The sequence below is a fragment of the Balaenoptera acutorostrata genome, chromosome 19 (genome assembly GCF_949987535.1).
Source record: "Balaenoptera acutorostrata chromosome 19, mBalAcu1.1, whole genome shotgun sequence".
NCBI classification, from domain to species: domain Eukaryota; kingdom Metazoa; phylum Chordata; class Mammalia; order Artiodactyla; family Balaenopteridae; genus Balaenoptera; species Balaenoptera acutorostrata.
In genome coordinates this window covers 65,584,064-65,597,522 of record NC_080082.1, presented here as the reverse complement: position 1 = coordinate 65,597,522, position 13,459 = coordinate 65,584,064, and the positions used below count along the sequence as shown (strand labels likewise).

General features: G+C 49.6%; 1 protein-coding gene across 2 annotated transcripts; it reads right to left on the bottom strand.

Annotated features, from left to right (window-relative positions):
* Nucleotides 1-1,496: 1,496 nt before the first annotated feature.
* On the bottom strand, nt 1,497-13,459 carry LOC103012006 (zinc finger protein 773). Of its 2 annotated transcripts, XM_007175434.3 has the most exons (5): nt 13,169-13,459; nt 11,325-11,363; nt 8,678-8,804; nt 8,080-8,178; nt 1,498-3,765 (listed from the first exon to the last, which is right to left on the bottom strand). In XM_007175434.3, exons 1-5 carry the CDS (start codon nt 13,256-13,258, stop codon nt 2,666-2,668), a joined length of 1,455 nt encoding a protein of 484 aa, XP_007175496.2. In that variant the 5' UTR covers nt 13,259-13,459; the 3' UTR covers nt 1,498-2,665. The 2 variants fall into 2 exon arrangements, with proteins under 2 accessions (XP_028020640.1, XP_007175496.2); XM_028164839.2 differs by lacking the exon at nt 8,080-8,178 and having other exon boundaries at nt 1,497-3,765.

Genomic DNA, 13,459 nt, shown 5'->3' with positions numbered 1-13,459 from the left:
AATTTTATTTATTTATTTATTTATTTATTTATTTATTTATTTATTTTTGGCTGTGCTGGGTCTTCGTTTCTGTGCGAGGGCTTTCTCTAGTTGCGGCAAGCGGGGGCCACTCTCCATCGCGGTGCGGGGACCGCTCTTCATCGCGGTGCGCGGGCCTTTCACTATCGCGGCCCCTCCCGTTGCGGGGCACAGGCTCCAGACGCGCAGGCTCAGCAGCTGTGGCTCACGGGCCCAGCTGCTCCGTGGCATGTGGGATCTTCCCAGACCAGGGCTCGAACCCGTGTCTCCCGCATTAGCAGGCAGACTCTCAACCACTGCGCCACCAGGGAAGCCCCCATAGTGTTTTAATAGCATCATTCACTTAACTAGTTGGGAAATGTTTGAATCTTGTTTTAGAAGAATTTCTGTGTAATTGGTACTGTTTCATCTTTAAATATTCTTTAAGAGTTTTTACATGTTCCAGGGATGACCTGGTAGGTGACAGCCACGAAGAAAACAGGAATATCAGCCCTACAACCACAAGGAACTGAAATTGCCCAACGACTCAAATGAGCAGGAAACAGAATTTCCTCCACTCCATGAAAAAAACCACAACCCTGCCAACAACTTGAGTTTAGCACAGTGAGCCCATCCCAGGTCTGAGTGGGCATATGACATATAGAACTATAATATAAATTTGTGTTGTTTAAGCCATAAGTTTGTGGTAATTTGTTAGGACAGCAATAGAAAGCTAATACATCAACATTATGCTTCAAGTACTTTTTTTTTTTTTTTGGCCGTGCTACGCAGCTTGTGGGATCTTAGTTCCCTGACCAGAGACTGAACCTGGGCCACAGCAGTGAGAGCACTGAGTCCTCACCATTGGATCACCAGGAAATTCCCTTCAAGTACTTTACTTTCTAATGCAAGAATATTTCCTATGCTCGTGTTATACTTTTCCAGCTCCAACCTGGAAATAGCCTCTTATCTAAGGAGTTCTGATTCTTTTTATTGAAATATCGTATTCATAAGCCAATAACTGGACAATAAATATGCTCACAGCTGCTGGAATGCCACTTCTTTCTAGGCTGTCTCAGAAGAGATAGGGAATGTGTTCATATGTAAACATTTCTACATACATTGAGTTTTTTATGTGTATTTAATTTTACAGAGATTTCACAAGATTGGATATTTATTTATTTTTAAAGTTTATTTATTTTTGGCTGCGTTGGGTCTTTGTTGCTGTGCATGGGCTTTCTCTAGTTGTGGCGAGCAGGGGCTACTCTTCATTGTGTATTGCGGTGGCTTCTCTTGTTGTGGAGCACGGGCTCTAGGCATGCAGGCTTCAGTAATTGTGGCTTGCGGGCTCTAGAGCATGGGCTCTAGATCACAGGCTCAATAGTTGTGGCGCACGGGCTTAGTTGCTCCGTGGCATGTGGGATCTACCCGGACCAGGGCTCAAATCTGTGTCCCCTGCATCGGCGGGTGGATTCTTAACCACGGTGCTGCCAGGAAAGTCCCAAGACTGGATATTTAAAAGGGTCTTAAGACTCCAATAGTATACTCAGATAAGGCTCTTTTTACAGGCAAAGATAAGAGAAAGAGTACAATACCAAAAGTACAATCAATAAAAAACAAATGGGTAAATTGGATTTCATGAAAATTAAGAAATTTTATTCTAGGAAAGATAACGTTAAGAAATGAAAACCAAAGCCACAGACTGTGAGGAAATATTGGTAAAGCATATATCAAATGAGTAACTTGCACCCAGAATATATTAAGAAATTGCAAGACAATTCCTTAATAGCAGGCAAAAAACTTTGAACAGATAATTCACTAAAGATATATGGATGGCAAATACACAGGGAGTCATTAGGGAAATGCAAATTAAAACCACAGTGAAATACTACTACATACCTACTAGAATGGCTAAAATGAATGGCCAGTGTCTTACATACAAAGGTCAGGAAGGATGTGAAGAAACTGGAAAACGAATACACTCCAGGAAATGTGAGATGGCATAACCATTCAGAACACAAGGTGGCAAGTTCTTAAAAAGTTAAATATTTGGATCAACTTCCAGCATGACAGTGTGAGGAGCTCTGCAAGCCCTGCTTCCCAATGAAACTGGTGAAAAATTATAAAAACACCATCTAAAGCCTCTAGAAATGATCCTAAGGCTACACAGCAAATGAAGAAACATTTAAGGAAATCTAATACTCAGGATGAACAGCAAGAGCCAGTCACATCTGAACCAAGGCCACACCCTCTCTCCCTGCTTCGAACTCAGAGATGAAAACTCCACACTGAGGCAGCCAAGAACACAGGGCTCCCTCTCACTAGAGCTGCCAGGCAGAGGACTAGCCTCTCAGGAGGGGCAGGATGTCAGCAATTCTCATCCTGCTCCAGTGTGCATGTTTGGATGAATGATATTCAATTGTTGGCTCACTCATAAAGGCTGCTCTCAGAGCTTCTATGTTTAAGTTAGGTTGACCAGGAGACAGCACATGCCCTGCACTCTTAAGGCCTTTCTCCGATCTGAACTTTCTGGTGCCAAACAGGGTTAAGACTTTGGCTGCAACCTTTCTTCATGTCCCCGTATTCATAAGGCCTGTTTGAGCTGTGAAGTTTCTGTTGCTGAATCAGAGTAGACCTTTGGTTAAAGACTTTTCCACATTAGCTGCATTCAAGACTTTTCTCCACTGTGAACTCTATGGTGTTGAATGAGGTTGAAACGCTGGCTAAACGATTTCCCACAACTGCTGCACTCATAGGGCATTTCTCCAGTGTGAATCCTCCGATGCTTAACAAGGCTGGAGCTGTGGCGGAACAATTTCCCACATTCCCTGCACTCATAAGGCCTTGCTCCAGTGTGAACCCTCTGGTGTTTAACGAGGCTAGAATTCTCACTAAAGAATCTTCCACATTCATTGCACTTAAAAGGCTTTTCTCCAGTGTGAACTTTTCGGTGTTGCATGAGGCTAGAGCTTTGGCTAAAGAATTTCCCACATTCACTGCACTCGTAAGGCCTTTCTCCAGTGTGAACTCGCCAGTGGTTAATAAGGCTTGACTTGTGGCTATAGAATTTCCCACACTCACTGCACTTATAAGGCCTTTCTCCAGTGTGAACTCTCTGATGTTTCATGAGGCTTGAGTTAAAGCTAAAGAATTTCCCACATTCACTGCACTCATAAGGCCTCACTCCAGTGTGGATTCTGTGATGCTGAACAAGTGTGGAATTATGCCTGAAGGCTTTTCCACATTCACTGCATTTAAAAGGCTTTTCTCCAGTGTGAACTCTCCGGTGTTGAATGAGGTCAGCATTGCGACTAAAAGATTTTCCACATTCACTACACCCGTAAGGCCTTTCACCAGTATGAACTATTTGGTGTATAAAAAGGTTGGATTTATGGCTAAATAATTTGCCACATTCGCTGCATTCATAAGGCTTTTCTCCAGTGTGTAGTCTCTGGTGCTGAACAAGTAAGTATTTCTGACCAAAGGCTTTCCCACACTCGCTGCATCTGTAATGCCTTTTTACAGGGTGAAAGCCCTCCCCACTTTCGGTGCTCCTATGTGGCTCCCCTCTGCTGTGAGCCACCTGATGCTTGGGAAGACCAGAGCTAGCTGGGGAGACCTTCCCACCCTCCTCACCCTCTTCTCTTCTTGAGGGTTTCTCTCCGGAGCTCAGCTTCTGGTGTTGGTGAAGGTTTGCTCTGAGCACTCCTTCTACATAAACACCCGGCTCAGGTGCCACGTCCTCAGCCTCCGCTCCACACCAACAACCTGAAAGCAGAGAAATGCTGATGAAGAGTATGTAGACTTTGGCGGGACGGGGCAGCACCCTCACAAACGTGTCTGACAGCCAGTATGAGTCCCTGGGATTAGTGGCAGGGTGAGGGAGAGCTCACTGTGCAGTGCAGGACCTGACAACCTCACAGATCAGGGAGACTCATGAGTAGCAAGGATATAGGATGGGGTGCAGCCCAGGGAGGAAAGGCAGGGTCTCCAACACACTCCTCTGCAAATGGCTTTCAGCAGGGCTTCAGCTGCTGGTGACACAGGAACACAGTGCAGAAGGGTGTGTCCAGGCCCAGAAAAGTTGAAGGCAACTGAGTAGCTGGTGTTCAAGGACTATTAAGGATATGTGTACACCTCATGACACATGGAGTGAGAGCTTGTATTGTGACCTGGAAAACTTCCCATTCTGTTGCCTCAACAGCCCCACAAACAAGCTGTAAACTATGCCACCATGTGCACCAGTGTGAGAAGGTGGGCCCCTGCCACAAGTTCTCTTACCTACCCTCCTGACTGAGACCCAGGGCCATTTAATCTCACCAGTGAAATCCCCTCGCACCTCCCTCATGTTCCTCTCCTCAGTCCTAACCAGTGTTGCTGCATCCCCTTTAGAGAAGTCCACCATGGCACTCTGTGAAGGTCGATGGTGCTGGCAACCGCTTCTTCACTGCTGTCACTCTTTGTCTCCTGATCCCATGGGTATTGGGGGCCCCATTCCTGGAGATCAGTGGCTCAAGATCTTACGGGCCAGGATCTTAGCAGGAACATTTAATTCCAGCAACTCCCAATAACCAGAGGAGGTAAGCCAATTATTCAAGAAAAGTAAAACATCTTTGCAACATTGCTGGGCTCTACTTAGTGCCACTGCCTATCAACATGCCAACTACTGCTCAGCTCCCAAGGTCTAGGAACGATCGGAAAAGGAGATCTGGCCACCAGAGCTGTCCTGAATGGATCCCGACCCAGCTGAAGTCACCTTAGAAAGGGAAGCTGCTGCCTATGAGAGGGGCCACAGAAAGGAAGCATCCAAGGTCTTCTCAGACCCAGCGGCTCAAGAACACAGGAGATCACAAGGAATTATAAGGTGAAACTTGCAATTTCACAAGACTAGAAATACCAATGATTCTTAAAGATTTCATTCAAAGAGGTGGGGAAAGGGAGCTGATTGGTTACTGACAGCATTTAACATGGGTGCACATTCAGCCCCAGAAATGAGGCAGCTGCCAGCATTTGGAAAGAGGCTAAGATGCATAATTAAAGATACTTTGGCCCTCGAAGTTCAATTCTCACCTGATATTTTGGGGCTGAAGGACCTCAGGAAGGACAGAGGGTATCCCAAACGTCAGGGTAGGTGTGACAGAGACCAAAACTTTTGATGGGATTATAAAGGCCTCAGATAAGGAATCTGAAGCCTCTACCACCACTTGGGACTCAGAAACCCTGCCGTTAACTGAATTGGATTTTCATGGCCTGGAGATGCCCAATGGGAAATGGTCAAGGAAGCCCATGTGCTCCTCTGCAAAAACTGGAATGGTTCAATGGATCTATCATTTTGGGCATTCAGACAAGGAGAACCCTGAGCACGTTTCTAAATCAGGAGGCCCTCTTTGTCACAGAGTCCAGGAGTTGTTCTTGCAGGCTCGCATCCCGATACAGAGCTTTGTTGCTTAACCTTATTGGTATAGCTCACACCAAATGGGAGGCCACGGATGGAACTATCTCCAGATGTGCCATGAGAGCTCCGCGCACCCTGACTCACAAATTCTGACGTATCACATCCGCCGCCTGGTGTGCGGTAGGTGTGTGGGTAACCACCCCACACCTAGCATTCTTTCCCGACTTGCTGACGCCCCCTACTGCCTCCAGGGTGATACTGGTAGAACTAGTCATGGCAAACAAACTGCACCAGGTGTCAACAATCTTTATCAAACAGCTGCCCATGATGGTGACCCCTGATGCTTTTGAGTTTTCCTATGAGAGACAGATGTGTATGACATCTGAACAAGCTCAAGTCCCTCTCACAAAGTGAGAACCTGTGGAGTTGCCCCTGCTGGTGAAGGTAGTAAACATGCCATAGTATCACCTGAAACAAGGTACTGGCCTTTGGCTGGTTGTTCAAGATCTACTAAAAGAAGGGGAGATTATTCCTGCTATTTCTCCTTAACAGGAGTGGCACTTAACTGTTGATTATTGAAACCTTAAAGCTCAAGTTCCCCCCATCAGGGGTCCAACACCTAACAATCCAGTTAACTCAAGACATCAAGAGGGCACCAGTGACTACTTGGCCATGGTGGATCTGGCCCAGTACATTTTATTCTGGGCCTATGACCCCTTAGTCACAGCCCCAGTTCGCCTTTACCTTTGAAGGAACCCAACATACATTTACCAAGTTGTCCGTGAGTTATTTAAACAGCCCAGCCCACAATTACTGCCAGGACCCGGACCGGGTCCCCTCCCCACTCCAGTTCTTTATCCACCAGGTACCTCCCTTTTTCCATCAACCCAAGGACGCTGGGCAGAACAGGCAATTATGTATTCCCATCTTATTTTTTTTATTTTTATTTTTTTGGCTATGTTGTGTGGCATGCGGGATCTTAATTCCCCACCCAGGGATCGGGCCCGTGCCCCCAACAGCAGAAGCGTGGAGTCTTAACCACTGGACCACCAGGGAAGTCCCTATTTATTCCCATCTTAATCAGACTTGTGATAGCCACAGGAGACACCAGCTTTGGCACCAGTACAGCAGCCTTTGTCAAACAAGATCAGATCACGTCTGCCAACCAGCGCCTTTCAGTGGCCCTTTCAGATCGTGTACAAAGGCTGCAGGAAACCTTGGCCCTTATTCAACAAACCTACAAGTCTCTGAGCCCAAATGGTCATGGATAACAGACTGGCTCGTGATTATTTACTAGCCAGGAAAGGTGGCTCAGGACAGCTACAGGCCAAGCTACGAGGATTAGGACAAGTGGTAAAAATCTTTTGTAACATAACCAAAAGCTTCCAAAAGACTCCCTTAAACCCGGAGGTGCCTGATCTGTTCTCTTGCCTTTCCCCTACTACCTGCCGTGCTAGCTGCGGCCTGGGTTTCAAACCCTCATTATAGACCTGGTAGGACCCTTCTTAGTTGTCACCTTTGTCACAGATTGCCTTTGGTGGCAAGAACAAACTATTCCTGTCACCTCTAACATCACCACAACCCAGGTGGCAAGCGTCATCCATCCCAATGAGAGTTGATAATGATGATGAGACACCACAGGGTCAACTGTATTGCAATCTTTGAAGCTCCCTGTTTTCCTGCTCCCTCGGCATCCCCACAAAGAGGTTGTGAGCACCCCGCCAGTGGCACCAGTGTGAGGAGGCTGGTCCCTGCCACAAGTTGCCCTTCTGGTCCTCCCCTGAGTGTGACCTAGTACGTTTAAATGCACCAATAAAATCCCCTTGTGTTGGGACTTCCCTGGTGGTGTAGTGGTTAAGAATCCCTCTGCCAATGCAGGGGACACAGGTTCGAGCCCTGGTCTGGGAAGATCCCACATGCCACGGAGCAGCTAAGCCCGTGCGCCACAGCTACTGGGCCTGTGCTCTAGAGCCTGCGAGCCACAACTACCGAGCCCATATGCCACAACTACTGAAGCCCGTGTGCCTAGAGCCCGCACTCTGCAACAAGAGAAGTCACCGCAATGAGAAACCCACGCACCGCAACAAAGAGCAGCCCCCGCTCGCCGCAACTAGAGAAAGCCTGCGCGCAGCAATGAAGACCCAACGCAGCCCTAAATAAATAAATAAATAAATAAATAAATGAATGAATGAATGAATAAATCCCCTCGTGCCTTTTCTTGCATTCTCCCCCCAACCACCAACAGAGACACTTGCCAACAGGTCCTCACCCTCTGCTTCCCCCCTGCTCCATTGAGCCTGCTCCCTCGCGCTCCTCCCACGTGACCCCCCCTCGGCGTGCAGTGACTGTCTCTCTGGACCTGTGAGCATAATAAACTTTGGTTTTTTCCTTAGGCTGTCCTGTGTTTCCTCTTGTGGCTGCACCTGCCTGGCCATGTCATAAAAGAGCACAAAACGGGTCTACTGTTGGCGAGCACTGCAGAGAGAGCAGTGGAGGACAGGTTGGGGACAGCCCTGGGTCAGAAACCAGAGCAGCCCTGAGAAGCGGGCAGAGCTGAGGAAGAAAAGAAGAAAATCAGCCTTGGCCCCTTGTTTGACACCAAAACATCAGGGCACCATGGAGAGACTCCTGGTATGATTTGAACCCATCCCTGAGTTCCCTCTTCCCCACTTCCTCCCTCCAAGCACCTCTTGGCATGGCTGTGATCACGACTCCACAGGCAGGCATAAAGGGCTCTCCCCACTGCTCCAACTGAGTAACTTCATGGGTCCTGGAACATGTAAGTCCTAAGGGAGGGACAAGGCAGGCAGGTCAAAGCAACCCGCTCCACGGCAGCCCACAGGGACGAAGACTGTATATTACAAACAGGAAGCTTGGAGAAGGATCTTGCAGGAACAACCCAGTCAAGCAGTGGCCGTGTTGGTACCTCAATTCCTGGCACAGGCAGATCCCATGTCAGCCAAAGGAAGAGGGCAGAACTGGGGGCACAGGACTGCCATGGATCTCCACAGCATCACCAGGCCAGGGAGAGGCCAGTAGCGTGTGATCCATCAGTCGGACTACAACACTCCCGATCCCCAAACCCTTTCCTGCACAACTTTGGGGCGGCAGCAGCTTGGGGACAGAAGGGGTACTGTACCCAGCCCAGGCTTTCACTCACAACACCTACTACAGGACACAGGGAAGGACGCAGTACCCATGGACCAGCTTTGGGAAGGACAGACCTGCCCTTGGAGAAGGGGAAGAGCAGAGCTCCGCCTAAGCTGTGGGGTGCAAGGAACTTACCCAGAGAGGCCATCAGTGAGAAGTTCTCCAGCATCACACTGCGGTACAGGAGTCTCTGGGCTTCATCAAGGAGCCCCCACTCCTCCTGTGAGAAGTAGACAGCCACATCCTCAAATGTCACTTGGCCCTGCCAAGATGGGAATGGTTCAGTTTATGTGCAGCCTCCTTTCCCAGGACTCTAAGCATCTCCCCAAATATCCACCCTCCTCACAAGCTCCCCACCTCAGAGGAGATCCCAGGCCCTGGTGCCATTGATGCCTGCCCTCTGCTGGCCGTCCCATCGATCACTGTGTTCAGCCCTCATCAACAACAGGCAGGGGGGCACGTGTCATCTGAGCCCTGGTGCTGGCCTGCAGAGCCTCACCCTTCTGCCAGACAGCTTACCTGGGATCCTCTAGATTGTGCTTCCCAAACACAACCAAAACTGAGTCACCGTTCTCCCCTCAGGCCCCAGTCCAAGCGCCTGGGGCCATGAGTTGACACTCCCTCCCAACATGTACATCGTTCTTTTTTTAAAATATAAATTTATTTATTTTATTTTTGGCTGCGTTGGGTCTTTGTTGCTGCACGCGGGCTTTCTCTAGTTGCGGCGAGCGGGGGCTACTCTTCATTGCGGGGCACGGGCTTCTTATTGCACTGGCTTCTCCTGTTGTGGAGCACAGGCTCTAGGCAAGAGGGCTTCAGTAGTTGTGGAACACAGGCTCAGTATTTGTGGCTTGCGGGCTCTAGAGCGCAGGCTCAGTAGTTGTGGCTCAGTAGTTGCTCCACGGCATGTGGGATCTTCCCGGACCAGGGCTCAAACCCATGTCCCCTGCATTGGCAGGCGGATTCTTAACCACTGCGCCACCAGGGAAGCCCTGTACATTGTTCTTTACACCACACCTCCCTTCACAGCCTCAACCCCTCACTGCCACCACCACCCCCTACACCACATCTTGCATCTCCCTGGCCTCACCACGTGCCAGTGTGCACATGGCATCCTGAGGGTGCTTGGCAAGTGCAATCAGAATCCTACCCTGTCCCAGTGTTCCAAAGGCACTAACTGCCAGGGGCAACCCCCAGGCCTGCTTTGAAGGCCTCCTTACTTGGCCCTTATCCTTGCTTCATCGTCAGCCACCTGAAACGACGTGCAGATCTCAGGTACACTCAGCCCTCTTCCACTTCTGTGTTGCAAAGCTGTCCCCTCACCAGTCTCAGCTTCCTCTGACACTTATTCAAAGCCCAGGTCCAGGGACTTCCCTGGTGGTCCAGTGGTTAAGACTCTGTGCTTCCAATGCAGGGGGCTCGGGTTCCATCCCTGGTCGGGGAACTAAGATCCGACATGTGCGCAGCGTGGCCAAAAAATTAAAAAAAAAAAAAAAAAAAAAAAAGCCTAGGTCCACCTGTCTCTCACATCAGGCCTAACAGCTGTCCCAGAGGACCCTGTGTGATCTTGTGCTAACCTCCAGGTCACAGTGGGGATAAGAACAAGAGCCTGGGGAGCCCATAACTGGGTGAATAAGCAATAGCACCAGGTTTGCTGTCATCTCACACTGCCTTGTCTCATGTCCACTCCCCAAGAAAACCCCAGCCACCAGCCAGATCCTCCTCACTCCTACAACGCCTCCCCATGGCCACTACATTCCCTCATGTGTTTCTGTGAAGCCCACCACCCCATCTAGCAAGAGACCCAGTCCTCGGCCCCATACTCTCCTCCCTTGTCACCTAACACACTGCCACAGGACCTGAAGGTGCCCCCTGCCAAATCTGATCGCAGTTCCATCCTGGTCCACATACCATCCATATTGGGGGTGAATCCAATCTGAACGCTTCATCTGAACTCAAAATGTGTGTGTCCAGGTATCCACTGGATGCATCCACTCAAGGGTTTCTGGAGCATCTCAGTTCAACAGCCAGAACCTAGCTCCTAATATTCCCACTGAAAATTACTCTTGCCGCCGACTTCGACATGGTAGTACTAACCCTGCTTCTAGCTACTAAGGCCAAACATCTCAGAGTCACCCGACTCTTCCTCTTCTCTCTCCCACCCTCCACATCAGAAAGTCTGCTCAGACCTACTTAAAAAAACAGACACTGGCTCCAACATGTCTCCCACCTCCACTGCCACTACTCTGGTCCAGCTACCAACACTCACCTGGACTATTGCAGTAGCCTCCTCCCTGGTCTCCCTGTAACCCAACAGTCTGCTTTGTACTCTGCAGCAGAAAATGCTTGTTAAGCCTGGGTCAGATCAGTTCCCTCCTCTGCTCCAAACCTTCTATGGCTCCCACCACCCTCCGAATAGAGGCCCACCTCTTCAGCCCACCATTCCAGGTCTAACGCCTGCTTCCTGCTGTTTCCACCAGACATAATGGAGACCTAAGGTTGCCTGAGCATTCCCAGCTCAACCTCACCTCTAGCATCTTCTAATGTTGACCACTGTGAATGGAATTTCTTCTAAGCATCATGCCACTGGTTGCCAGAAATGGAAACCAAGCTGTATAATTCCTGGTCTGGACTCAGGGACCTGACCTTGGATGACCCCATTCCAGGGATCTCAGATGGCAGGGTAGGGAGAGTAGCAGGTAGAGTCCCAAGACACTACAATCCTGGAGCCCATGCAGGTGGGAAGTGAAAAGGGTGAAGACCGAGGACACCTTTCACTTACCTCTTCATGGTCTGCAAGTGATTCTGCAGCCACAGCAACCTATGGAAAAGCAAGGCTGTGAGAAGCAGGCAATAATGTTGGGCCCCAAAGGCTCAATCAAGGTGCCTTACACCATCTGGGCCTCAGTTCTCAGTGATGCCTCTTACCAGCTGTGTGACCTTGGACAAATACTCGACCTCCCTGTGCCTCAGTGTTGTGATCTGTCAAATGGGGATAACAATGATGTCCACTCAGTGGGGCTATTGTCTGCATCAAACTCATTCCTATGCAACAAGTTCTAAATATCAATTCTTACTGTCCTCATAAGTGATGCTTCTGTCAAGATTTCCTGGTAGGTATTTAAAATGCAGTTTTTTAACATGCCTTTTAACTAAGAAAATACAATATTGAAGATGTTTGATTTAACTGAATGCTTAGCAGTATATTGAAATTTCAACCAATTATTAAGTGTTTATATCCGTTAACTTGTTAAAGCCATGTTATTTTAATTGCCTATGTAAGTGTGTATGTATATACATACATATTTATGTACACACGTATATATGTATCTTTACCAGTTAGTGTTAAATGAGTATTTATTTCATAAACTCACGATTTAATAAACTGGGGGCTTGGGCCTGAGAAAATTGAGTAGATACTAGTCCTACTGGCAACCTAACTGCCTGCTATACACTCTCCTGAAGGGAATCCTGCTAGGGGCCTTTGCACTGGAGCAGCTGCTCATCCCTCCTGCCCTAAAAGCTGGGGGAACTTAGGCACCAAAGGAGATGCTCTACTAGCCTCGCTGAGTATTCTTTTTCTCCACAAGGAGTGGAAATGAGGGCCTGCTGAGCCTGGAGTGGCAAATCTACACCACTGAACATCTCAGTCTCCACCCCAGACCTGGGTCTTTATACCCTACAACCCTCCATTCCTGCACACACCAGCCAGAACCACTTTGGAGCACAGGACTCCACCCCTCTGGAGGCAGCCCCACCTTCCAGGCTCATCTGAAGTAAAAACTTTGATTCTCCCTCCTAAATAGGACCCACAGTCCTTGCGCTGGTCCAGGCCACCACCCATCATCCCTTGGCTGTCTCCAGCGCAGATCCCTCCGCAGAACCCCATGAGTGAGTGAGCAAGCTACCCACACGACACCTCCACTCCGGCACATCTCAGGGTTACCATGTCCAAAATCCAACTCCCAATCTTATCCCTGAAGCCTGCTCCCTGCAAACCAAAAAACAGGATCGTCCTTCCTTCCCTACTTTTTCACAGCCACATCTGGTGCAGCAGGAAATCCTGTCTGTTCAATGTTTAAAGCCCATAAGAAATCGGATCAATCCTCCCCCCTCTTGCCACCAGCAATGGTCCAGTCCGCACCAGAACTCTCTATTAGTCTATTGTACTTACTTACTCACAGGTCTCCTAGTCTCCACTCGTATCACACCAACCCCCGTCTGTTTTTCCCTGAGAAGCCTTTGGAAAACTTTGACACATAGACTGAGTCTCTCCACTTCACAACCCTCCGTGGCCACCAGCGGCCGCAGAATGAAGGCCCAGCTGCTCCGGCTGCCTTTTCACGTGGGACTCATCCCCTTAAGCTGCTCCGTGCAGACTCGAGAGAAACCTCAAGTTTAAGACTCTCAGTTCGGTTACTGTTCGAAGTCTTTGATTGTGCCGGTCCCTCTGCCTGTAACCCTCTCCCACACCCCATCATACTGGCTGGCAGAAATGGGGACCCCCCCCCCCACCCACGAGCTCCCTACAGACCTGGACCCAGGGGCTCGAGCAGGGGACGATCAGTGGGGCCTTTGGTGTCCGGTGGGGTGAGGGCGGTGAGAGATCGGAGGACAGGTGTTTACCTGAGCCGGGACTCTAGCCGCTGCCGCAGCCATCGGAGTCTGTGGGCGGAGCCGGGCCGGGAGCGGCGGACCAGGTCGGGCCCCAGGCATCCCTGTCCCCGACCCAGAATGGGGTCACCCCCGGGCGCTGCTGCCCGAACGTGAGACCCGCCTCACTGCAGTGCAGCGCCTGCCTCCTCTCGCGCCTTCCCGCTCTCGTCACCCCAGTTCAAACCAGCTTTCCGGAGCCTCAGATCAGGCGGAGAGACCCAACAGACCCCAAAACGACCGCCCCTAAGAGGACGCCTAAAG